The sequence below is a fragment of the Anguilla rostrata genome, chromosome 2 (assembly GCF_018555375.3).
Source record: "Anguilla rostrata isolate EN2019 chromosome 2, ASM1855537v3, whole genome shotgun sequence".
In the NCBI taxonomy this organism is placed as follows: Eukaryota; Metazoa; Chordata; class Actinopteri; order Anguilliformes; family Anguillidae; genus Anguilla; species Anguilla rostrata.
Window position 1 is genome coordinate 21,662,739 of NC_057934.1, and position 27,032 is coordinate 21,689,770.

The 27,032-nt window shown below is 46.1% G+C and overlaps 1 protein-coding gene across 31 annotated transcripts in view; it reads left to right on the forward strand.

Annotated features, from left to right (window-relative positions):
• The window catches only part of tcf7l2 (transcription factor 7 like 2), a 108,869-nt gene that overhangs the window by 44,562 nt on the left and 37,275 nt on the right, over positions 1–27,032 (forward strand). For 21 of the 31 annotated variants that reach the window (XM_064321176.1, XM_064321192.1, XM_064321175.1 and 18 more), the window contains exon 5: positions 922–981. The exons of the other annotated variants lie outside the window; for them this stretch is intronic. In XM_064321176.1, the coding sequence (XP_064177246.1) occupies positions 922–981 (60 nt within the window). The remainder of the gene's footprint in view (positions 1–921; positions 982–27,032) is intronic. 31 annotated transcript variants of the gene reach the window in all.

A 27,032-nucleotide genomic window follows, 5' to 3' on the forward strand; every position in this document is an offset into this window, starting at 1 on the left:
AACTGTGTGAACCAGGGCAGGCGGGCGAGCCCGTGGGAGGGGTGGGAGAATGTTTGACTAGCGCGGGGCGAGGGGCGCTCCTCACGCGCGCGTCGCCCCTCCTCCGCCCGTCCGGCCTGTCGCGCCGTATCCGAGGACGACGGCTCGCTAGCAGCCCAGAGCGGAAACCAGTAACGTTTTTTAGCCGTGTAATTTGCCGCGAGGAAGCCCGTTAAACTCCCACCGCTGGGTTTGGCAGGATAGAAGGTCGCCGGGGGTAGCGTCAGGTTTCGTCTCACCACTTCTCTCTTTCCTCCCTCTCTCTTTCTCTGCCTTTCCCTTTTCCTCTTTCCTCTTCTTCCCGCTGGCAGCGGTGTGATTTCTCCACAGCGGCGTGCGGGTTTGGCCCCGCGCATGCTCTGCCTCACACTGTGTTACCGTGTTGTGTTTTCAGGGAGAGCCTGTCCTGTGCGCAGGAGAGCGCAGTTAAAGGTCTGATCGTAGTGACTGAGAGATGCCAAACACGCAGGAATCATTCTCTTGTTTTTAATTGGCATCGCTGTGGAGACCTGGCACAAAGGGGGCAGAGGGACTGGATGGGAGAAAGGGAGAGAGAGGGAAAGAGAGAGAGAATGACAGCAAGACAGACAGAGAGAGAAAATGTGTGTGTTTGTGTGTGAGAGAGAGAGAGAGAGAGAGAGAGAGAGATAGAAAGGGAGAGGGAAAGAGAGAGAGAGTGACAGCAAGACAGACAGAGAGAGAAAATGTGTGTGTGTGTGTGTGTGCTTGTGTGGTGTGTGTGAGAGAGAGAGAGATAGAAAGACTGTGAGATTTCTTTTTTTTAAATGCATTGCATTCATGCCCTAGCAGAATAAAATAAATAAATAAGTGAAGTGTGCGTTTCTAATGATGTGACTCGGGACGTGCGTCTTTGCATTTCAGGGTCCCCTCTGTTTGGAATTCCCTGGACAGACAGATCTGAGCCTTCACCAATTTCAGTTGGTGAGAATTTAAATTCCACGTATCTTGTAGCTGGTTAAAAAAAAAAATAACAAAAAACATTTCTGATATACATGCAATGTTGTCTATACATCCTTCTCCTGCTACTGCTGCTGTGTGTCTGCATGTGTGTGTGCGTGCGTGCGTGCGTGCGTGCGTGCGTGCACTTGTGTGTATGTGAGACCTGCTGCTGATGATGTTCTACCTTCTGCTGTAGTGCTTGTAGTTTTCGTAGATATCTGAAGGATTCTCTCTCTGTCTTTCTCTGTTTTATTTGCCTGTTTAAACTTTGAGGCTGTTGTGTTTTTTGATGAGAGCTCTGGGTCACGGGGTTGGAGGGAGATGCGTTTTTGTGTCTCTGGAGCAATGTTTACACCTGCACTGTGTATGCTTCCTGGTTTACTTGGCGGCTTTGCCGAGGTTTGTCTCTTTATTGCATGATGAAACTACGGAGTTGAGCTGGTGTGTTGCTTGTGGGTACAGAATGGTAGAACAGTATTTTCAATGTAGACTAGGGTTGGTGGGAAGCTGCTTCGGTCTGTGGTCTCAGTCGAACGCAGCACAGTCTCAGTCCTCAGACTGGCATCGTTGTCTTGGTCGGTTGGTGAGTTTGTGCTTTCTGCAGCTGGAGGATTCCAGCCCGCTGTCCCAAACTGCTGTTCTGGTGCCGTCCTCCCAGGTTATTTGTGCGCGTGTGCTTGTGTGTATGTGCCTATGTGTATGTGGTGTGTGCCTGTGAATGTTTGTTTGTGTGTTTGCGTCTGTGTGTATGTGTGTGTCTGTGAATGTCTGTGTGTATGTGTGTGTCTGTGAATGTTTGTGTGTGTGTGCCTGTCTGCGTGCGTCAGTACCTATGTGCACGTGTGTGTGTGAATGCGCTTGTCCGTGCGTGCCTGTTCATGAGTGTGTGTGTCTGTGTGCGGGTGCGTGTGTGTGCGCGCGTGTGTGGGAACGTTCTGTTGAGTGCTTGGGCGGGTGAGTGTGAGGCAGGGAGAAGTTTGCAGTGAGACAAGGCGCTCTATTCTAATGCGTTTCTCATTGTCTGTCAGCAGGAGGATCCAAGGCCCCGCGCAGTCAGCCTGTAGACAGTTAAAAGGTTTTGTCTTTTTTTTTTTTTTGTCTCCCCCTGTTGCTTTTGTGCGGCCGGTTTAGCCTCTGAGGCGCGAGTTAGCGAGCGTCTCAATCGAGCTCCGGCCCCCCTCGAGGGACACGGCATTATTGGCAAATAAAAAGGGGGGACACAATAGTTAGCCTTGGCGCGGCAGCCGGATTGCTGTGGAGATCAGTTAGCCGCGGCCGTTTAGCCCACCTCGCTCCTCTTCGTCTCGGCCCTGGAAGCCTGGGTCATTGTGCCGTGAGTGACACCCGGGCCTGCTGGGTATTAGTCGCGCGTGGCGTTTGTCTCTGCTCCCTCTCTCCGGGTTTTAATTGGCGGCCGATAAATTGATTGTTGTTTTCTTTGAGCGCCGGCGAAGTTCGCCTCCCCCCCCCATCTTTTCGTGAAGTGCAGTTCACGTCACTGTCAGAAACTGGCTGGAGTTGCTCCTCTTGCTTTTTTTTTTTTCGCTCCGTCGCGAAGACTGGCGGCTGAAACTCGTCAAACCTGATTGGGCCTGGCTCTGCGCGCGCACACGTGCGCCTGCTCGCCTGTGCCTCTCCGTGTCGCCCGCACACGGCCTGTCGCACACGCTCTGTGCCTCTCCGTGTCGCCCGCACACGGCCTCTCGCACACGCTCTGTGCGTGCACGCCGTGGCAGTGTGAGTCCTGAATTTGTTGTGTGAGGAGGGGGTAAGGATGCTGAGCCATCCAGACACCTCCGTCACTTCCTGTCCTGCATGCCAGCCCGCCCAGTGCCCTTAGCCCCGCCCCCTCCTTTCAGATCTCTAGATGTCTCTTCTGTGAAAAGTCCTGCAGTGCTGTTTGGGAGTGTTTAGGATACTTATGATCGTTTATAACAGATTATGATTTAATATGATTAATTATGTAACTAATAAAATAGTATTATTGCTAATTCTTTCCCCTGTCTTGCATCAGCAGCTGTGTTATCCCCCCCCCCAAATCCATTTCCCATTGGCCTTAATGGGGGAGGAGGGGGTGGGAACATGGCTCCCCCTGCTGGATACATTAGTAAATGCTGATAATTATTACATCTGTCTGTGATGACATATTTGATTGATTGATTGATTGATTGATTGCTGTGTCTGAATAGAGTGTCCCTATGGGGGAGGGCCATAACATTGCTGTGACTTCTGATATGTGTTAAACTGGTAGTATAAGAATGAGTGTGAGCTTGTGCGAATGAGTGTGTGTGTGTGTGTGTGTGTGTGTGTGTGTGTGTGTGTGTGTGTTAGAGAGAGAGAGAGAGAGTGAGAGGGAGAGCTGAAGATCATCTGAGAGTGGGCTGCATTGTGCTGCTGTTATTATGTGTGTACCCCAGAGAGCCCCCCACCCCACATACTGCAGTAACAAATATTTCATATGGTGAAGTTCCACTGAATTTTAAACCTGCAACCCTCTGATCATGAACCCCATTACGTTAATGCATTCGTTCACACGTTTTTTAAATGACATGCACGTGCATACATTCACGCTCACACACTCGCTTGCGCTCGCTCTCCTTCACACACACACGCACACCGGTTGAACGCGCGTGTACACACCCGTGCGCACACGCAGACATGCACGGAGTGTCGATTGCAGGAATGTCGGCTGCGCTGAAGGTCAAAGCCTGAGCGATCAGGCTGTGGCACAATGGGCAAATTTGTAGCGCAATCTTTAACTCCCTAATTTGTCTACAGCTGACTGACCCGCGAGACATTTTTCCTAATTTTTTCTCCCCCTCCCTCTACTCTAGACCCCTTGCCGTGTGGTTTTTTTTTGCCCCCTGGGGGGGGGGAGTTGTCGAGAGAGCGTGTACTGTATTGGTGCTTGAGCGTTTTCCACAGCGAAACTTGTTTTGACAGAACTCCAGGTGTCTCATTGTTGTAGCCTGCTATGGTTCAGAAGATTCACCAATTAGCGTCAGGCCTGGGGGGGGTGGCTGCAGTCCGGGGCTGTGGGGGGGGGGGGGGGGGGGCAGGGGGGTGGCAGCGCAGGACTCTGGAAGGTCATGTGGTGAAAGGGACATAGGGTAAAGTGATACAGGCCCCCTCTTAGGGAGCTGTAATGGAAGTGTCTTGGGAAAGTTTGGCCAGCGCGCAGTGGGCGGAGCCTTCCGGCGGAGGGGGCAAGGCGAGGATTCCACAGGGGGGCCCCTGCCCGGAGCCTGTGGCTAAAAGCAGCAGTGTGGGAACCCTGACGCAGCGCTGCAGTAACGTTAGGAGAACGTCACGTGCCGCTGAGTGTTCTAATGGCATGCGAAACTACGCGCTTCTAACCCCCGACCCCCAGGGGTCCAATCGGCAACCTCCTCCCCTCCTGGCACCGCCTTTCTTACGCTCCTGGTTACGCAACGTCTTGTCCTGTTTTTTTTACGCGTTGTCTTTGTACCGAGTCTAGTCCCGGTTCTGAGACCTTGGTGGCTTTGAGCTCCCGGTTTGTATTTTATTCTCCTTGCCTGCCTTTTTAAAAACTTCACCTTCCTCTTTTGAGCGCTGTTTTCATTGTTACAAAGACGGACCCGCGAAGCCGTTAGAAATAAATCGCCAGGCTGTGAAGTTATGAACCGAGGTGTCCTTTGTATTCCCTGAGGTTTTTGAAATAACACGGCTCCTCCCGTGGGTGAGGGGACTCACTTGTTTCTATGCCCATTTGTTTGTATGAAATGGTAATTGAAAGGAAAGAAAATTCCTTTGTTTTAATGCTTCAGAAAAGGTGTAACCTGGTCTATCACACAGGCTACGTCTCTGGATGCGAAGGGGTCTCGTCCAGGAATTAAGATCTTTTTTCCGCAGAACCTGCTATTATGTAATGAATGGCGGCGTAAAATAAAGAAATCAATTCGCTAAGTGGCTCTCGGTCAAATTGACCTCGCCCGAAAAGCCCACAGGGTTTTGATGGCCGACCCGCTGTTTTGATTGGAGACGGGCCCATCAGTTTGCGGCGAGGATTTTGACAGGGTTGCTCTAGTCGCCAAGGGAACTTGCTTTTATTACCCCCCAAAAAAATAATATATTAACACATTGTGTGTGTGTGTGTGAGAGTGTGTGAGAGTGTGTGAGAGTGTGTGAGAGTGTGTGTGAGTGTGTGTGTGTGTGTGTGTGTGTAGAGTGGTGAGTGTGTGAGTGTGTGTGAGAGTGTGTGAGTGTGTGAGAGTGTGTGTGAGTGTGTGTGTGTGAGAGTGTGTGAGTGAGTGAGTGTGAGTGAGTGTGAGTGTGTGAGTGTGTGAGTGTGTGTGAGTGTGGCGTGTGTGTGTGTGATGAGAGTGAGAGTGGAGTGAGTGAGTGAGTGAGAGTGAGAGTGAGTGAGTGAGTGTGAGTGGTGAGTGTGGTGAGTGTGTGTGTGGGGGTGTGTGTGAGTGGTGAGTGTGTGTGTGTGTGGAGTGGAGTGTGAGTGTGAGTGGAGTGAGGTGAGAGTGTGAGGTGGTGGGTGTGGTGTGGTGAGTGCGTAGTGCGTGTGCGTGTGGTGTGGGAGTGGGTGTGTGAGTGAGTGTGGAGTGAGTGGTGTGCGTGTGAGCTGAGCGGTGGTGTCGTGTGAGTGAGTGTGAGTGTGTTGGACGGAGGCGGTGATGGTGAGTTGGTAGAGCTGTGCGTGTGACGTTTGTGAGGTAGATGGAGTGACGTTGTTGGACGGCGGCTGAGGGAGTGTTAACGGCCTCGACTGCTCCAGTGCGTGTTTGAGTGACGCATGTGCGCGCTTGGCGTGTCGCCCGCTGCTCGCGGGCGTGTCCCCTCCACTGCTCCGAGGCCGGTCCCGGCCTTTCATTTTCGGTTTCGGTCTGATCGAGCTGGACGCCGTGGCAGCTGGTGGTGACCGTCACTCTCGCCCGATCCTTCTGCGGCCCATGACAAGGGCGCCAATCGGGCGCTTTAAAAATAATAATAAAGTCTACTAAAATTCATGTTTTATTTTTCGGAATTATTATTTTTCTCGCCCCCTGAAATATTTTGATGACCTTTAGAAAATTGGGGTCGTAACCTCGTTTCCACGGAGTGCAGGTGTGCATGTTTAAAAAAAAAAAAAATGTTTTTCATACGTTCAGCTGCAGTAAATCTGGCACCGTTGCATGTGTGCTGCACATTGAGGGAACGTTGTGGGAATTAGCCCATGGGGACAGTAGCTACTTGGATTTGGATGCTATGCTTCTGCCCTCGCCGACATTTGCGGATACATTTAAAATTTGCAAAGTTTAAATTGAGGTGAAATAGAAATTTGAGCGCACGAGTACGATAAAGAAACATTAACAATGGTGTTTGGATGTCCCGTCTGGGTCGGCAGCCGATATCTCACTCTCGGGAAAGGGAAGGGCGATGTCTGAGGATGAGCTTGTCACGGGTCAAAGGTCAAAGGTCGTAATGCACAGTTGCCTCGTGCACGGACCCGGTTGGACCGCGCGTCATAGCAACCCGCGGAGAACAGCGTCGCGCCAGATTGTCGCCTCGTCGGGAGGGAGCTGGGTTGAAGCGGTGCATGCTGGGACTATAAACAAACAACCGAACAATATAAATAAGTCCTGAGTTCTCCGGAGCGTCTCCGACGAGCTGGGGGAGGGAAAGGAATGAGAAACTGTCAAAATAAAGCTCGCTCGTCATCCATTATTAACATTGCCTAAACATACAGTCTGTGTATTTATTCGCTCATTTGTCTTGTTAACATCCTCTTCTTAAGCAAAAATAAATAAGTAGAAAAATAAATAAATAAATAAAGGAGTGGTGCGTCGCACGCGCGTGACAGCTGCGGTGGGGGGGGGGGGGGTTGTGTGGTTTTGGACGCGCCGCGCGTTGCGTTTCCTGTCTCATTAAGGCGCCGCGTTGCGTCGGCGGAAGGGACACTTTGAGCGTCGGAGGCCCGTTATCTCGAGCGCTCCCCGTTTCTCTGTGACGAGACGGCGCCACTTTTTCTGATGCGAGCGCACAAAGAATGCTCTCGTCTCTCTCTCTTTCTCTCACGTTTTCTCTCTCTCCTTCTGACTCCCTTCTTCCTCCCTCTCTCTGTCTCATGGAGAAAACCATACCTTGAAAGCCAAGAGGAAAGAACAATTTGTGATTAGGCAAGTGGCTGGAACTCTTAACTTGCGTGAAGTAGCCGGGGAAGGGGCTCTTATTTTGGCTCGGCATTGGAACGGCGGTTGGAGTTTAGCAGCTCCGTTGTGATTGGCTGAATCAGAGCCTAGCTTTCAGCAGGACTCCCGCCGACGCTTATGTAAAGAAATGGGGTGTAATCGCGATTTCCCTGCGTTGTGTGTGTGTTTGTGTGCACATGCAAGAGAGGACATGTGTTTGGTTGTACGGTCAGGCCCAGACAATCCTTGCCTGCTCTGCTTTAATTCCCTGTGATGTAATCGCTTGGAAAGTGTAGCACCGGAATGGCTCGGGGGCGGGGGGGTGGGGGGGGGGTCTCTCTCAGAATCCGAGCAGCGTAGCTGTAGTGGCAAACTGTGCAGCTGCTCTTCGACGGAATGCTGGCAGAGAAAACCGTAACGAAGTACGGTTTATGATAATGCGTAAAGTCTACTTTTACACATTTTCCAAATCCGAGGATGGTCGGAAGGTCGGTACGTGTCTGACATGCGATGCCGCCCCTCGGCCATTAGCGCCAGACTCGCACCTGGGCCTCGCCCGTTAGCAGCTGTGCAGTGTACAAACTTTTAAATTCCGTTCATTTTGTTCTTGATTCTTCCGCCGTCAGAGTGTTGGTCTGAAGGGGATGTGAATTTGTCTGGAGGGGACGTAACCTTGTGCCGCGACGGGCAGGGGCACGTCGGACCAGGAAGTCGCAGGGAGCGCTTCCTGGCGCGCGGAGCGGAACGGCGCGGCGGTCAAGAGGGCGTTTGATGGAAATGAGGCGGGAACATAGAAACACCTGGCCACCCTAGGCCCCGCTGCCACCCTGCCGTCACTCCCGAACCCCCCCTCCTCCCTTCAGGGACTGGAGTGGAGCCAATCGCACGCGAGCGTTCTCAGAACGTTGACGCAATGTCGTAGCGACGCCATTTCAGCGCTGTTGACTCGTCGTCACGGCGACGTGGTGCCTCCTGCAGGTAGAAACGAAACGCTTCCGTTTTCTTTTCTGATATGATTACTTGAATCGTATTTTTGTAAGTCGATTATGACATTAATTAGGTGGACCCCTTTTTTTGCTGAAATACGGCGTTTCGTTTGCACTTATTGTCTCATTCTCGATTTACTGCGGTCATCTTCCTTCCGTATGTTTGACTGCTCACCCATCTACATGTTCCATGGCTGTCCTTCCTCATAAGGGCTTTCGGGGCTGTGTGTGGTGCGCCCATTGCTCTTTATTAGCCTGTTAAGCCTGGCTGTTATAATGTAGCGGGCCGGTGCGTTCGGTCTGCATCGGGCCATTTGAGCCGGAGCGCGAGGTGAGCCTTCATAACAAAGGAGCTGGCACAGGCATTCCGTACGGCTGTAGCGATCAAAAAAAAAAAAAGGATCCCCTCAGCTTTGAACTTTCTCTTTTTCTGTCTGCATCAAAAAGAAATCGATAAACGAAACTTCGCAAGGCACGTGTATCACTTTTTCTCAACCCTCCCAACCCCCCCCCCCACCCCCCACCCCGCCCAATCATTTGTTCGTTAGAGAAGGTTGTCGAGGAGACGACGCCGCATGGGATCCGGGCGGCTCGCAGGAAATCAGTGGACGGCTGTTCTTACGTACGTGGAGACGGCGCATGAGGGGGAAAAATAGTTTTTGAAAATGATGGACTGGTTTCACCCGTACAAAAAATAAATAAATATATATATAAATATAAATAAAGTAAAACATCCAAGTCTGTCAGAAAAGTAAAAAAAAAACAAAGGATATGGGGAAGAAAGGACTGCCTAAATTAGTTTCATCCAGCCGTGCAGGAGCGTTTGTGGCTGTCTTCCTGCCGCTTGTCGTCGTCGTCGTGGTTTCTCTCTCTCCTTGGTCGCGGGGCGGTTTTTGTGTGCGGCGGTGATTGATGATGCGTGAGTTCAGGTTCACCGGCGGCGTGTGCGTTCTGCGGACCTGGGCAGAAAGTCGGGGGGGTGGGGGGGGGCGAACGCGCCGTTGAGCAAGACGAGTCGAGGTGGCGGGGCCACAGGGGGCCCTTTCCCGCCGTCCGCTCGGCGATCGTAATTACGCAATCGTTTACGCTATGAAGGACGTACTGAACGTTTCCCACGTTTCTCTCAATGTATCATTTTGCTTATTTGATTTCAGAAATATGAGAAATATACTGTACTTCCTTTACATGCAGTAAGTGATTATATAATTGCATTTAATGGATTAATTCTAAATAAAAACAACTAGCAGGATTCCTGCCTGACTGTCTGTCAAAGGCAGTAAGCAAAAGTAGATATCCCTGAGGATTGAAGGTTTGGTACTGTTCTGAAGATGTCGCAGCAGTAAGCACTTTCTTTACGTGTCAAGAAAAACACTGCCGAGACATTTGCAATAAGCAAGTTGCAAACAATAAGAAAACTTTTGTGTCTTTATTGCCACCTTTGAAAACGGTTGCAAAGGCTGTGCATATTTGCGGTTCCTGGATGAAAACCAGTCCTCAATATTTTAAGGCCTCATAATAGTTCTTTTTCTCAAATTATCGGCACAAACCTTGGAGACACGTTTCTATTTGTGATACTGTAATCAATTTGTGCTTATATCCCCAACAGTTAGTATGTTGTTTAACCTAATTTGCATAATACATCCAAAATCTGTCTTTTGATAGGTCTACGGTTGTTTATGCACAAAGTTTATTCCATCACTTTAATAACTTATAAGTTTGCAAGAAAAGTCCAAAAAACAAATGTGTTAGTCTCATATTGATACCTTAAACCGTCTCAGAGGGGATTTAGATGTTTTGCACAAAAGCTAATATGGTGGAAAATCCAGTATGGCAGACTTGAACCAATTTTCTGAGTTCTCCAACTCACGGTGTGGTTTACGGTTAAAATAACATACCAAGACACACCGCTACAGCGCCACCATGAGGGCCTTTTACAAGCCTGCCAGGTTTTTGACAAATGATAAACACGTTTTAGCCAAGCTGGCAGAAGAGAATTAAAATAAAAATCCATACAATAACAGCGGGGTGTCTGCGCACCTGTGGTGCTTGGCCCCCTAATAAATTATTATTTTTTATTTTTTTGTAATATATTTTTATCGCCAAACGTCTGACGGTCTGTTTTCCGCGGAGAGTCTAGCAGCGGGCTCCGCGTAAACTGCGAAATGACTCCTTAACCCTGTGAAGAGAATCCCCTGGAACAGTGCGCGGTACACCAGGGTACTTCTGCTGAAGTATGGTTTGTAGCGAAAGCCCTGGGCTGTAAATATTGGCCCAGTGAAGAAGGAGGAGGTGCCAGCGAGGGTAAACTTGAGCGGCAAACAACGCGTGATCTGTTCTGTGGAGGGGGGGGTGGGGGGGGGTGCAGTTCCACGTGCCCTGGGCTGACTCTAATCGATTTTTTTGTGACTAGGGACTGTGGAACGGGCCACCGTCAGCAGACCGTCCCGGAGGGGGGGGGGCTGTGGTTCACGTAGCCGGACCCACTCCCCTCGCTTAAATTGAGGAAATGAGTTGCTAATTGTGAGTGTTAATGAATTATCAATTGATTAGCGACAGCTTTGACTGTACGTGAAACACTTACGCTGCTGCCAGGCCAGCGGCAAGCTTGTTGCCTTCTACTCTGAGATATCTCTTACAGTAATTCTAAGATTTGGCATAGAATGCTTTTCTTTTTATATATTCTGTCATAAGTTTTGCCAGAAGAGCTTGCATCTGGGAACCAAGGTGTGAATCACAAGTTCAGGTTTCACTTTGATCACCTGTAGGTAATCACAATCATGGTTTACTCGTTGCTGTAGTCCCCTGTAATCCCACATTTACGGCAGGAAGCATTGTGTGCACACGTGTGTGTGTGTGTGTGTGTGTGTGTGTGGCATTTGCACATGTATGTTTGTGTGTGTGTGTGCCTGTGTATATGTGCACACGTTGTGTGTGTACGCTTATGTGTGCGTGCGCATGCATGTGTGTACGTGTGTATATGTGTGTGTGTGTGCGTGCAAGAGTGTGTGTGCATGCGAGAGTGTGTGTGCGTGAGAGAGTGTGTGTGTGTGTGTGTATGTGTTTCTATCTGTTGTGGCTGTGTGTTGGCCTGCCCAGTAAGAGGCAGGGCCTTGGTTTAGTGAGGACAGTGATGAATGTGTAATCGTGGTGTTGCGTGGCTCACCCCGGTGTGCTGAAGTGGGTTTCCTGAATCCTTCTTGATCGTGGCGCTCCTGTAGTTCACAGGAGTCTCCTCCCCTGGGGTCCTCAGAGAACTGTTACTGTTTTTGTTTTTGTTTTTTTTTTTCTTTTATTTTGCTTTGTTTTTCATTTCTTTCTTTCAACTTCCTGTTTTGAAACCCATTAAGGATGCGAGTTTCCTCGCCGGGAGAGAACCCATGTCCTTTTGAAAGCCGTCCAAGTGCAACATGGGACAAACGGAGAGATTCTTATCAGTAAGCGGTCGTGTAGTGGGGATGGTGGTGAGGGGGGGGGTAGACACAGGGTAAACGCAGGACAAGGAACTCCATGCTTTTAATTTTGTGATGAGTTAAACTAAGGGTCGTTATTTGTGTTTACTGTGGTGCCTGGCTTCACACACCAGTTTTGGATCTGCTGGGACATGTGCAAGGCTTACATTGTGATCCTTCCACCTTCCAGCCATGCTTTGTGAATTTTGTAACATAACGCTTAACTTCAGGTTTTTAATAGCTCTTCGAAACACAAGCTTTTAGACCATTTTTATTTTTATTAGGCTACATGTTGATTAATTAAATTTGTAAATATTTTTACCGGACGTACCACACCCAGACAAAAAATGATTTAGCTATTCTAAGTATTTTTCAATTGGTCATTTTGATGCATGCCAGTATTCTGTTTATGAACTGAAACTGCTGCGATACAGTTTGTAGAATAGGTCGGGTCCAGATTTCTTGTTTGGGCTAGTACATCCGCGTCACGCCGATTGTGGCTCTATTCTTTTCTGTTTCGTTTTATCTGCGGAGAGATGGCTTTTGCAGTCGTGGTTGAAGTCTCCTGCAGGAAAGACTAGGACGTATTGCAGACACATTTCTGCCGAGGTGTTCTGTCTCTGATTATGACATCGCCGAAGCGGGGGAGGTCAGGTGACACCAAACCCTCCAGCAGGAGTGTTTGGAAGAGGTGCTGACCTGCAAGCATTGGCAGTTGGCCTTTCTCAAGATGTATTTTATTCTGTGTTTGTGTTTTGTTTACTCAAAACTGAAATCCCTTGTGTCAGGTCCCCCTCACTGTAAATATGCAGGAAGTTGAGACCAGAGTTGCACGGGATTCTTTTCAAGCCATTTTCACTGTCGGATATTCAGTTTGTCAGATTTTTTTTTTCTATGTGTGCGGCTGAACAGCTGGTGGACACTTCTCCTGTGACCTACTGTGGCCTGGCATTTATGTATTTTTTATATATTTTTTTCTGTATATTGTTCTTATGCTGTTAAAATAAAATACATGTTTACTTTATGTAACTGTTCATAGAGCAGTTTTGATTGTGTTTGACACAAGCTATTTAATTTTTGTGGGGAAGGCCATGTTTATGAAAAATAAGAATTACATTTCCTGATGAAGTTATTTATGTATAATTGTAATATTTCACATCCTGTTCCTTGCTGAGAAGTCTAGCAGCACTGGCTGGACTGTGTCTTTAAGGGGAGCGGGGGGTGGAAGTTGGGGAGGGTTTGAGGGCGTCTCTGGGATGTCCAGACGGGTGACAGGGTTCATGTCCCGGCCCCGCCCCTCCCCTCTCTGCAGTGTGGCCCTCGTGCGCGTCTCCGTAAGCCCGACTGCCTGTAATTGAGGTGTAGTTGAGGTGTAATTGAGGCGTAATGAACGTTTAACCGAAAGGCAATTGCACCCTTAGGGGCACCGCTCGGAGCGTCGTTACCGCGCAAACAGCAGGGTGTCGCCATCCGGCGGCGAGGGGCGGCGCGGCGCGGCGGGCGGGTGGGGGGTTGGTGGCGGGGTGGTGGGGATTGGGGGGTGGGGCGGTGCTGAGCAGGGACAGGGTGCAGAGGCCAGTTTGCCGGTTCTCTGGGTCTGAGTGGAGATGGGGCCCAGCCCATGCGTCATTAGCTCCCCACCCCAGGTTTGTCTCTCTCCATCCGTCTCACTCGGTGTTCGCGGGGCGTGGAGGCGTTCGCGTTCCGGCTTGCAGCTCCCTGCGCCGGTCTCTGAGGGGAATTCGCTCAGGAGAAAGGGCTTGCATTCCTCTCTCTTTCTCTCTCCCCTTTCACCAATCTCTCTCTCTCTCTCTCCCAGCCCTGATCTGTTTTTCTTCCTCTTGCCCTCAGTCTTTCTCTTCCTCAATGTCTTTTTCATCCCCTCATGTCCTCTCTCTCTCTCCCCTCCCCCTGCCCCCCCCCTCCCCCCTCTCACACCATGTCTATTTCAGTAAGTTGGCTCGTCCTCCAGCCAAACTTGTGTACACAGGTTTCCCCTTTTGTTTTTTCCCCAGGGGTACTGATTCTATCCGCCTGTGACTCTTACGCAGCACAGTTAGGTGTGTTTCCTGCTTTCATTTCCGTTACATGGAGGCTGGTTGTGCCTTGGGGATGAAGCACAACCAGTGAATAGTCTAGATCTTCTCGATTACTTTTTTGGATTACCGTTCATCTGTTGTCTCCCGGTACAATCTGTTCACACACTTATATTGAAAAGCATTAAAGAATATTTGAAAATGCAATTTTTTTCCTCAAGTTAGTACTTTGTTTAATTATAGTTTGGAGCCGTGTCTGTGTTTTGCCTTTTTGTAATGCTGTATGTCTTATAATCTTGTCGCCACTAATTTAGGGTTTTTTGGGTGTTATTTAGTGTTTAAAGCCTGTATTGGTGGAGGAGCCTGGCGGGGTGTGCTGGAGCTTGCTGGGGTGGAGGAGGGGGACGACGAAATGTTCAGGGGTCTTTGGGGTTCACCAACCTTAATCATATGGGTGAATTGGGCGAAATTCAATCTCGTGAAATGGCAGAACTTGCCCACCTTCATCCTGCATCCGTGACCCCAGGGCGGCTTTGGAGAATCGGATTGAGGCCTGCACCACTGCACGTGCGGCTCCACTTCCTCTATACTACTCCATCTACACTCCCGCCTACATCTCCACAGCACCACCTGTATCTACACATCTCTGCTTACATCTACACGACTCCAACCACATCTACACAACTCTGCTTACATCTACACAACTCAACCCACATCTACACAACTCTGCCTACATCTGCTCAACTCCACCCAAATCTACACACCTCTGCCTACATCTCCACAACTCCACCCAAATCTACACAACTCTGCCTACATCTCCACAACTCCACCCAAATCTACTCAGCTTTGCCTACATGTACACAACTCCTCCCAGATCTACACAACTCCACCCACATCTATGCGTCTCCATCCTCTGTTGGTGGATGGAGGAGGTGTTATGGGGCTGCCAGTCGCGGCCTAGCAGAGAGACGGAGCGCTGCTGCGCGTGACCTGGCGTTTCCTCCGAGCGCTGGCGATGTGGATGTGGTGCGTGCGCCGGAGACAGGCTGCAGAGCCGCGCGGACGCGGGGAGGTGAAATGTGAAAAGCAGTTGGCAGGTCCACAGAAACACACGGTGCAGAGCTTGTAAAGAGCGGGGAGCCAGGGCGCGATCGGGCTGGATCATGTTGAAAATCACTTTGCACCCTCTGCCCCCCCCCACCCCTCATCCCACCAGGGGCACTAGAAAAAAGAAGTAAAAAAATAAGCATACTTAAGATACACATCCTGCCTGGGTCTTTTTGTAGAGCTGGAGGCTTACGTACAGAGTATCTACGAGTCAGCGCTTTAACGCTGAGGACTGTGTGATGTCACAGAATTGTGATGTCACTGAGGACTGATGAACACTGTTCTGTCCGTCAGGGCTTATTCCAAAAAATGCTCACCCGGCTATGAATTTTCATGAGTTAACTCACATTGCCTTGGTTCTTCTTTTCCACTGACTGGCGAATTCGAGGGCACTTGCTAGCCCCTGGTTATGATTACTGATTCTGGTGGGGCATCATTCCTTGCAGCAGACTAAAAAACAGTCGTGGTAAAACTGTTTAGCTTCCTCTTCATTTGATAGATGACTCTCTTCTTTGCTTATAGATTGGAAACGTGAGCTGGGCTAAGGGTTATGGAAGAGGTTATTCAGTGCAGATTCTCCTGATCATAGCTTTATTCTAAGCAACAACTACAATATTACTCTACAGAGAATCCCAGGAGTCTCCTGTATCCAGAAAAGCTATGATAGATTGATGTTTTATAGCCCTTGGTTACCAATGTTTCAATTTCATTTTGGAGAAATCATGTTTTTTGTTAGTTCGGTATTTCAAAATACTACAGTGCCCATGAGCCTCAGTGCCTGTCACTATGGTGATAGCACAGTCCAGAGCCGGTGAAATCAAAGAATTCCAGATGGCATCCTCATTGTCCAGTCTAACCAACTTTACCTCAACAAAATAGCAGACCTACAGAAATTGAGCTCTGTGATTGGATGTTACTTAATGCAATACTCAGGATGCATATTTTATGTATCTTCTGCAGATGTGTATATTTGCCTTTTTTTCAATGAACCGAAATTTTTTCAACGCTTGCTAATTTTCCAGGGTGATGATTCATCCATGAGTTTTATGCCCATCTCAGTTTGGGAAATGCCTGAACTGTGCATCATTTTAGACTGTCATGGTAAAAAGCGAATGGAGTTTTTGCTTCCGGAAACTAAGACCCTCAAAATAACCACGCCCACGTTTCAACTCTATTGAACGCCTATTAATGTTCAATAACCATCTGGCAAACTAGTGCCTTTGTTAGCATAAAACATGGAATTAATTAGCTGGCTACCTGGACCAATATGAATGTGGCTCATTTGACAATGCTTTTACACTGTAGGTAGCTAGCTAGTTGAATATCTAAAGTGGAGCTTGCAATATCACATCACCTTGAAAATAGGCTAGCTATTGATTAGCTTTCTGTTTTCAGTGATAGTCAATGGAAATTGCTTTGTTCACCAAACCTTGTATTTTAAATATTGTGTATTTTTTCTAATCCCAGCAGAAATGCTAAATATAGGCTACTATTAATGTTGGTGAGCAAGTTGCGTTTTATTTCAAATTACATTCTTGCTGTGAATCACTTGGTGGCCTCTAAGAATATTCAGAAATACTGTATATCCATTTGTAGGGGACAGGCTGCAGAAGATAGACAAGCTTATGTGGGCTGTGATGGAAGTGACTGTTAAAAGTAAAATAAAGATGGCAGCTTATTAATTGAATGCCCTGAACGTGACTCGGTGGGCGTCGAGAATTTCCTGTTTGTGAATTGACCTTTTTGCATGTCCTTGTCTTTGGACAGCGGCATTCCAGAGAATGGCAACAGGGTCTCGTTTGTTTCTTTTTTGTTTTGGTTATGTTTGCCAAGTTCCCCGCTTTAATTGTGTCTGCCGGGGAGCGTGGTTTCACCATAAAGTGCCCCTTTAAACTTGCCCCTTAAAAAAAAATAATAATAAAGTTTACACATGTGTGTATCTCAGTGGCTGTCGCAGTGTCTTTGGGTTTGTTACCGCAGCCTGCTGTGGTTCCAGGCTGTGGTCAGGTTAGCCTCCCTTAACCGCTCGGCTATCCCTGCCGAGTGCTGAAAAGCCCCCCCGCCCTCCACACTCACACTCCCGAGTCCCACCCCCTCCTCGTCCCCAGCCCAGCCCCAAAAGTTATGTATGGGCCCCGCTCCGTCGGAGGCAATGGTGTGCACCCCGTCACACCCCGTCCCGCGCCTCTCCTCCCTCCTCCGTCCCTCGCTCATTGCGCCGTGTTTTGTCCTCCCTAATGATGACCATCCATCAGCTCGAGCAGCGGCCGCGCGCTGAAGATGGATTGAATTAGCGTCGAGGGAGAGGGTTCAGTGAAGACGCGTAATTATGCTGTCGGGGTACCCCACGCGCAACCTTAACACAGCCAGCGCTGTTAATTACAGGGTCCCTCATATGGGCAGATTCACCCCATGAAGCTCCTAATAGCAAGTGACTGTTACAGTCGTTTAGGAAGGATCCATTTATTTAGGGTGTGTGTCTGAGTGAGAGAGAGAGAGGGTGTGTTAATACAGGAGAATTTAGAAACTTTTTTGCTGTCTTTTTTTTTTTAACAATTAATGCGCATTTGTCTTTTGCTGTCTCACACAGAAAGACAGACATTCAGACAGACAGACAGACACACACACATAAACAAACTAAAGAGTGCGGTTTTCAAATGCAATTTCCTCATGTCTCCTCTTCTTTTTTTTATTTTATTTTTTTATCAAACAGCATTAGAGTATTTCCTAGTATGGCAGTGTTGGGTACCAGACAGCAGTGCAGCAGGTGTTGAGGCTTTGATGCTCATTGCTATCATGGTTCTGTGTATAAACCGGGAACGTTATTTCCTGTGTTTCTCATACCCTGGTATAGTGTCCAAGTGATTTAGGGATCTTTAAAAAATCACAGTATAGACTGTGTAAGAAATTAAAATTGGGCTGAAGTCTATCTAATTAAATAGCCTAAGTCTTGGGAAGTCCAGGAAATGTCTTAATTTCATATGAAAACATCGGACCACAGGATCTTAGCTAACCAATTAACCTTGGCTCAGCTCATTAAAACATTCTTTCATGGTGTAGAAGAGTGACTTATCTGTGAACACAAGGACATGAAAGACAGAATTTGTAAACTCCAAAATCTGGCTGTAATTGGAAGGGTAGATAGGAACAACCGTTAATGAACTGACATAGTTGAACTGGCATAAAAACTAAAACTAATAATGGTAGAAATAAAAAAGTCATTATCATGTTGTCTTAATATGATTTTAGAAAACTAAATTTTAAGGATAAAAATACAGTATGTGGATGAAAGAAACCTATATATTATATATATATATGTGAGTGTGTGTGTGTGTGTGTGTGTGTGTGTGTGTGTGTGTGTGTGTGTGTGTGTGTGTGTGTGTGTGTGTGTGTGTGTGTATTTCACACACACATTTCTTTGATTACCGTATGAAATTCTTGGTCTGTATCTGGACAGTAACATTAAGCTGGTTTGAATAGCTGAAAGCTGAGGGTTGGCTGTGATGCTGTGATATTCTTCAGTGGCCTTTCTGTGTGAGTGAAGGGCCATCTGTGATGCTGGGATACAGCCATTCTCAGAAGGACAATCGCCCATTGATTTTACATTTAAAAAATAAATTAATTTTTTTTAAAGCTGTCAATCTAATTCCTTCCCGTAAATATATCTGCAGTTTGTAATGTAATTGGAGTTAAACGTTAAAAAAAAAAAAAAAAATTAAACAGTCTTAGTACAAATACGCTGTGGAACAGATTCTGAAAAGATAAGTGGCTTCACAGGTGAATTGGAAGAGAAATTGTTTAGTTATGTTTCTCCTTCGTATTTTCCTGTAATTGAAAGGAGGTCTAAGGAAGCACTTGAGTAAAGGAGCTTTATTAAAGTGCGGTAGCCGCTCTTCCGCGCCCAGTCTAATAACCTCCCGTGAGCGGGAATGCGCGCGCGTGCAGCGTGCGGTTCAGCTTCAAGGACGCCCCGAGGTGCTGCCCAGACCGCCAGTGGAACACCTAGTGGCCGCTTCTCCTTAACACAGCCTGCGTTCGGTGCTCGCCTTAACGCTAACCCTTAAACCGAGATTCAACTCGAGGTTCTCTGGGGGGGGGGAATCCGTTTGTGCAATCGTAAACTCGCGGAAGGCGTTCAGTCGGCCATGCTGTTTAACTCTTTTGGTAATACCTCTCAAACTGTACATTTTCTACCTGTGTGGCCGCGCCTGGATACTGCCTTTGTGTGTGGTGTGTGTCTCTGTTCCATCACCTGCAGTACATGGCTTCCTCTCCGTTCCCTGTGTTTCTCCATCTCATTGAAAGTCCATTAGTCTCACGGTAGCAGGCATTATCAGCACGTTGCTGTTTATTCACAGATAGGATGTGACCACGTCAATGCCCGCTCCTTACAGACATTACAAATAATTAACCCTGCGCCCATAGTTCTCTCTCTCTCTTTTTTATTTGCCCTTTTTTATAAATGTGCTAATCAGTTAATGGGATTTACATCTATTTCTGAGCCCCACTCTCCCAATGTTTGTGCACCTCCTTTCTTTGGTGTTGTAAGGTCACCTCTTACTGAACACCAGATACGCGATCTCTAGTGCCATCCTCCTTAGCGTGGGCTCATGTTATGATTTAGGCCTTAAGGGGAGCGATATATACTAACGCTAATGTTAAGTGGCGAATAGAGATGGTAGCTGGAGAGCTGCGTATGAAACATCGTTACCCGGGCTGAAGGAGAATGCGCCATGGCTAAGTCCTGCCGTTGAATGATTCTCCTAATTCACTTGTGCTCACGACATTTATAGCTTCCTGGTGGTAAGTAATATTGATTGTCATTTCACAAAGTCTTGATAAACACGCAACATTTTACGAATCATAATAAATCAATAAACAGTATTTACTTAAATATGAACAGTATTAATATACTCAGCACACACACACACACACACTCAGACACACATGAATGCACACGCATACACTCTTTTTAAGACAGGCCTTTATGTTGACAAAATACATGCTTTGATATTTCATGTGATGTACTTTAATAAAAATGTATACGCCTATGAATTCAGATCAGAAAAAGAATTAGCGCGTATTTGTATCATGCAGGATTTATTCTTCATTAACATAATGCATCGTCTCTGTATAAAATATTTGGTATATGTTTAATAACAGAACGCAAAATAGTGTTTTTACTGTTTGGATAAATAATAGAATAGTGACTCAGTGCAGCCTTGTGGCTGTCGTCAGGGAGATAAATTTAGGCTTTGGAGAGCAGGATTGGGCTCAGTGCTCTGAGGCGCTGTGTGAAGTATATTGGTTTCATTGCACTTGTTACCCATCACCCTTTTCTCCTTCACAAAAGCAAATGGCTACGAAATCCGACTAGCCCATTAAAGAGTGATATTTTCACCTCGCCGATTCTCGGCACTGTATCAGGGGCCCGTATTGTTCAGTGCCGGGAAGACCTGCGCCTTGACAGATAGTAGATATCCCCACCGTCGGCTGTTTGGACATTTCTGTCTTTTGTGACATGGGAAAAAAAGACTGGCAAGAAAATAAAAAGCAACTAAATAATGTCAAAAGATCAGAAATCGATGTGGCGTAGGAACCCGATCCCGGTCTGGGTGTAAGCGCGCACGTTTCCCCCCCGCATTAAGTCCACCGGAGCGTCTTCTGCAGGAGCCGGAGTCGCTTTTGTTCACCCTCTCCGAGATGTAACCCTAGCATTCGGAAGGCTTCTTACCATGTTTGGATATCAGCAAAAAATAGGCTTTTACTTAAAGGTTACGAACCAAGGTTTATTGAGTTACACGTTCATCATGGCTTTAAAACAATGTTGAGGGTTCATAATTTCAGCAAAGCAGGATTTTTAATGCGACAGATCTGATTTCTGTTGCAATTTACAGGGTAGGCTACTACCTAATTCGGAGGGGGGGGTTGCAATAAAACATTAAGACACTAATTTACGTCAGGGTAGTTTGTTGGAACAAACTGTCCTTTCAGTGTTATCTTTTCTATCTGTAAATACACAAACAAAAAGACAAATTTTATCTTCATTTTAATTTCAAAGAGCACTATTGTTAGCAAATCTATCGGTATATTTTATTTATAAATACTGAAATACCACTGACATGGGCAGGCATTGAGCTGCAAATTTCTACAGTGTTTTGTAACATTTAAAATAAGTATTTATTATTTTGTTATAAAAGCAGAGTTATTGTACATATTTGTGTATATTGTGATTTGCTGTTTGAGCAAATCAGGTTCTAGCTATGTACTGAAATTTTCGAAAAATTGTTAGTTTCGACTGGGCGATTATTTTTTACGACAAATTCTGAAACTTTATTTTTGTGGGAAACCGCATTTAAGCTCAAGCTTATTTTAGCGAAATTCTAATCAACACAATCTTTTGAGCCGACCCGTTTGATAGTCAGTATCGCATTGTTTGTCTTTATTTATTTATTTTCGGTGATGGGAATGGGTTCGGTTTGTGTCCCTGGTTTCTACCTCTGTGAGAGTTGTGATCTGTTATAATGAGAGAGAGAAAAAAATCCACCCGCTATACTTTGTGTTGCACACTGAGACCAGGAGATAGACACAGGATTAAAAAAAACAATTTCTGGACATTTCTAGGAGATAAATTTAATTTCTTTGCTATTTGGAGGTCTTCTTTGAAAATGCAATTGTAATGAACACATTCAGAAACCGGAGAATAGATTTACCCTCAGCTTCAAATAAGTCTGCGTTATCGGGCTCTCTCATTCGCTCCTTCCTATTTTCGAGCTGCTAATTGATGTTTTTGATGTTGGCGAGAAAATTGAAGAAAATGTCATGTGTGAACCGGCGCGGAAGTTAATAAGATTGACTTCGTTGGCGGAATTCACAATGAGCGCAGAGACGGCATAATGGGACCGCTGCGAATTCGTACGCCGTCTTAGGGGGAGCGAAATCGACACCTTGCGCTATAGGCCCGCGGTCGATATGGAAAGATGGAACATTTGGGAAGGTTCCCTAATCTCGATCCTTTTTTGTTGTTTCTCTTTTTCTTTTTTTTTCTTTTCTTTTTTTTTTTTTTTTTTTGCTGTTGTTTTCCCGCTTTGGTGTGTGGAGCTGCTGATTCGGGCGTATAAGCAGCTGTTTATCCGGAGGGTTCCTGCCCCAGACCAAGCCAACACTTCTGAAGCGTCTCCCAGGGCCCCCCAACAATACTCATTGTTTATGCTGTTTTGAGTTTGAAAGCCACAGAGCTTTAAAAGGTTAGATTAAGATGTGTCTACAGATACACTAATATCAGTCAGGGTCATTGCATATGCTTGGGCGATGTGAAATAGAGCTCGAACTTAAATCCCTCTGAATAAAAGGATAGAAGCACCACCAAGGTAGCTCCATCTTGAGCCATTTATTGAGCGTTGGCCGAGAGCCGAGCTGAGTCCATTGTTCTAAATCTCTCCCTCCTCTAGGTTTGTATATAATAGATGTACGTTTTCATAAAAAAAATGTATTTGCGTTTTTCTTGACGATGAATGAGTTGAAGTTCCAGTTTTTCCAATTGTGACATGTTTTTCGCTAATGTATTTATTTATTGATTTATTTATTTCGTCGATTCGTGCTATGGCAAAGTGTAATGGGTTTTTTCTGCGTTTTAATTAGGGGACGGATTAGCCGAGTCTGGTTCAGCGGCTCTGATTAATTTTCTGGCCTTTAGGGGAATGCGCTAACACCCCGAATATGGCCAGCTACCCCCAAGCGGTCTCTTTTTGAAGACACCGAACAAAATGTGGCCTCCGTCAGAGCTCGGCCTCGGAGGAGCTTGGGCAAGGGACATTATTCTCGGAATAGCCAATTAATTCCTCTGGCAATGATCGGTTAGCGCTTCTTCTGCGTCCCCCCCAATCCCCCCCCATATACCCACTATTTGAAATGCTAACACAATGAAATATTTTTTCATTGGTCTGTGTCCCTCGGCTAAGCCATAGCCGCGGGCGGAGAATTTCATCGACTGACGAGACCAGAGGCAGCACCGATAAAAAGGTTAGCGTACGTGACATGCAGCCGAAATCGGGCGCTACCTTGAACTCGAAAGTTCTGTAACTTTTATTTGACTTTTTTTGTTAGCAAGGTAAGAATTGTGTGTGGCAGTAGAGGACATAATGAAGCTCACCACATCGTTTTTCTTTAAATGTGTAATAAAAAAAATTACTTTGTCGTATCGTTTTTGCGAAAGTTAGCGTATGCATTTTTTACCACATATGCTATCCAGTGACCACAGGAAAGCTTTTTAAAAAATATTTTTAAAATAAAATAAACATGCATTAGTATTAGTATTATGGGTAATAGCTACGCCCGTGTCGAGCAGATATTTATTTTAAAGAATCTTTGGCTTGTCATATGAATTATGACCGTCGTAATTGACACTATTATAAATTTCGTTTTTTATCGATTTCTTTTGTTTTCATAACAATGACATGACCACTAGTCGACCTGACTGAAGGTAAAAAGATACCTTTTTGCCATTTTTTTTACTGTACACGTGGCATACTTTAAATTATTATTTTTATTAAAAAAAAATTTTTTTACTGCATGTATTTGACGCGGTGCTATTTCTCCCCCTGTACCTCCCCCATTAGCATTCAGCGTGTTTCCGGGCGTTATATGCGCTTTGTTTAGTAGGACTAGGCAAGTTGAGGCAGTGCAGCGCACCTGTCACATTTCAACTGAGGGATATGCGTGTTCAGGGGGGTGGATAGGTGGGGACTAGGGGGGTGAAGCCTCTTCTCAAATTGTTAGTAAAAGGCATTGGCATGGAATACGTATGCCCCCCCCCCCCCCAAACACACACACACACACACACACACGCACGCACGCACACACACCCTCGTCTGTCTGTGAGGAGTTAGGCAGGTGGCTCCCCATGGCTGAGGCTTCATGACAAGATGCCATTAGAAATAGTGGGGCTGTTGATCAATCCTGCCGACATGACAGCTTTGCCGCGAGGCCCGGTTCTTTGAGCACCAGCGCTGTGCCTTCTCCCTCTCCCATCTCCCCACACTAATTGGTGAAAGTTCTCGTATGTGTGCTTGTGGCATGGGGTTTTTTTTATTTTTTATTATTATTATTTTATTTTTTCCTTCTTGTTCTTTTTCTCTTCCCACCCCCCAGTTTTTTTTTTTATTTCTTCTTTTTTTTTTTTTTACTTTTACGTTGTCAGATTGGAAGTGATACCTTTAAGTTAGATGTTGCAAGCGGGTTAAAAAATAAAGAAATGTCTCTGCTGAAGGCAATGGTACGTATCTGGTTATTAAGTGCTGTAATAAATGCATTGTATAAATGCACATGTGGTGTGAATGGCATATGCGTCTATGTTCTCAGCATTGATAGTGCTCATGGTTTGATGACGATTAGTATTAGCTGGTAGTAACAGTGACAACAACTAACAATATTAATAGATACATCATTGTGTGAATGCATGAATGTGTTTTCAGTTTTTGATTATGGAGAACAGATATTGAGCTTGTTCTCTGCGTGGTGGCCTGCTGACATCCGGTCACTATTTTTTGTTTAGAATGCCGAGCGATTCAGAGAGATTTCACTGTGACGTGACTGTTAACACTTCTGACATTCTCTCATTTTCTTTATGACTGAGTGAACCCCCTACACGTGCACTCGTGTTGTGGATGAAGTAAACGAAATGGGAAATTTCTACTTTAAATGGTGTCTCTTAGCCTAACCAATTTCCACTTGAGAATGAGGGAGGGCATACCTTGAGAACTGAACTCTTGTCATCTGTCATCTGTTAATTTGGCTGTCCTACATCACTTTACACACACGGTGCAGTTTTTGTGGGTCCGGAATAATTTTTGTCTTATCTTATGTTTACAAAAAGATTGTAGAAAAGGTGATATTGGCAAGAATGTAGACATGGGTCAATGTTCTATATTAATTTTTGTCAATATATGTAAAATGTACATGTGCTTCTAAACACGATTATGAGATTTAAGTCTTCTCCAAAAATCTAGAAGGCAGCCTGGTTTTTTAAGTTTAGTTGTGAGATGCTTTTTTTTTTTTTTTTAATTATTAATCATGAAAAGGAAATGTAATGAAAATGTAAAACTTGATAATCTGATAACCCTGGATTGTTTCGTGATATTTCTATTTGGACTGCGCACAAAAAACAGAGCAGTGTTCTTTCATTTATTTTCTCGGATTTTAACTCTCTTTTTTTCCTCCTTATGATCAATCTAATACATCTCAAATTGTTTTCTTCTTTTTCGGTATGAGTCAGTGAGCATCTCCACCCAGTGGTGTTAGGCGGGAGTCTGAGTGGGGATCGTCCGCACGCCTCTTCAAACGGGAAGCGTGTTGGGGTGCCCCAGGCCGAGCAGGAATAGTTCACTTCACAACCGGCATATTTTATTCAGAATTATTCATTGTTCTTCATAAACACATAGTATTACACATTGGAAATTCTGTTTGGAAACCGCGCCGCCTGAACAATATGGAATTTTTTAAAGGCGGCCCCCTTTGATTGAGTAGAATCGGCCTTTCGTTATCCGCGCCGCGGAATTTAATAAGATGTTTCTGCGCGTCGGCCGTCGGGGAAGCGACGCGCGCGCTTCCCCGAGCCAAGCGGGCGGACGGAGGGAGAGAGCGAGGGAGAGAGGGGAGCGATCGCCGCGTGAACCGGAAGGCCGACCGCCCGCCCGACCGGTCGGAGCAGGGGCGCGCCGGTTTCGCGAGAGGGAGGTCCGCGCGCGCGACGTCGTGTCCGTAGCGTTCGGCCGCTCGTTAAACCTCGCGCAATTAACGCCGTCGAGGTGTCGGCCGGGGCGCGAATCGGACGTGACTTCGCGGCGAAGGGACGGGCTCAGCCGGGTTTCGGGGGGTTCCCAAAGCCCTCTCCAGATCGACGCCGGGGATCAAAGCGGCTTGTTTTATGTGGCTGCGCGAGACTTTGAAGTCTCGGAGTCACCTACAGCACTCACTTCATCAAGTTCAGTGCTGTCTTAATGGCAGATCAATACGTTTCAAAGTCGGAGAGTTAATTTGATACTCGGGCTGATGCCGTCACGCTGTGCCGCCGGAGCGGCGGGCGAGCGGCGGAGCGGCGGGCGAGGAGGGGAGAGAGCGGCCCGGCGGCGGCGGCGGCGTCCGCTCCGTCACGGGGCCGTGCGCTCTTGCACACAAACCGCATTTACCGTCCTCCGCGCGTTTAATATGTGCGCGTGCATCGCGATTCTGTTTTTTTTGTGTGTGCTCGTGAATGCTGGCACATAGCACACTGTGTTTTGTGTACGTATGCGTGAGTGTGTGTCTGCGTGCATCTGTGTGTGTGTGTGTGTGTGTCTGCGTGAATCTGTCTGTGTGTATTTGTGCATCTGTGTGTCTGTGTCCGTGCGTTGACGTGCATGGGAGTGCGTGCAAGCAAACTGTATATTAACGTCAGATTAGGTGAATTTTGTTTTTATTCTGTTTTTCACCATCTAAAAATCATGCGTATAGCTGAATTGAAATTAATAGTGGTACAACTAATAATAATAGTCATGCATATAATACATTTTCTAAGATAAGAATGTCACCATAATGCATACTATTAATTATAATAAGAGTAGCATCAACAGCAAAACAACAAAAATATTATTATTATTAATAATAATAGTAATAGCAATAACAACAATAATAATAATATTACTTTATTGTTTTTGCTTTTATTATTATTATTATTATTATTATTATTTGACAAAACAATTTATATTAATGATCTCCTTTACCTAATCCATTTTTAATAAATAAACACAGAAATATTTTGGATCCTGGTTAATGGCAGCACCAACAGAGAGATAAAAATGAAAATGACAGTTACAGGTTCCATTGATTCACATTAAGAGGCACGCTAAACAAGCGAACAAAAAGCTGCTTTGTTTTAAACAATATTTTAAATCCACTCCACATTATTCTTAATGTCTTATATTATTCTGGTATTTTAGCCTGTGGTCTGTCACGCACTTAGTGTTTACCCCTCCTTACATTTATGACCAGGCACAGTGAGGTTCAAAATCATTTAGGGTAAATTTGACTATAGTGTTACTTGCAGGTTAATTTGGAATTTTGTTATATAGTTTTAGAAGCCATACCAAATTTTAGAAATAAATTACTTGTATTTTTTTTTTTATAGCAAATATCGCAATTGGGAAAGACGCGTCGAGAAAAGAAAAACGGCGGTGCCGGCGGCTTTGGTGCGAAACGCGCAACAAAAAAACAAAATCGGTAGAATTTAATCTGCGGCTTTTTTCTCCTTCTTTTCTTCCCCTCATTTTAGTAAAAGAC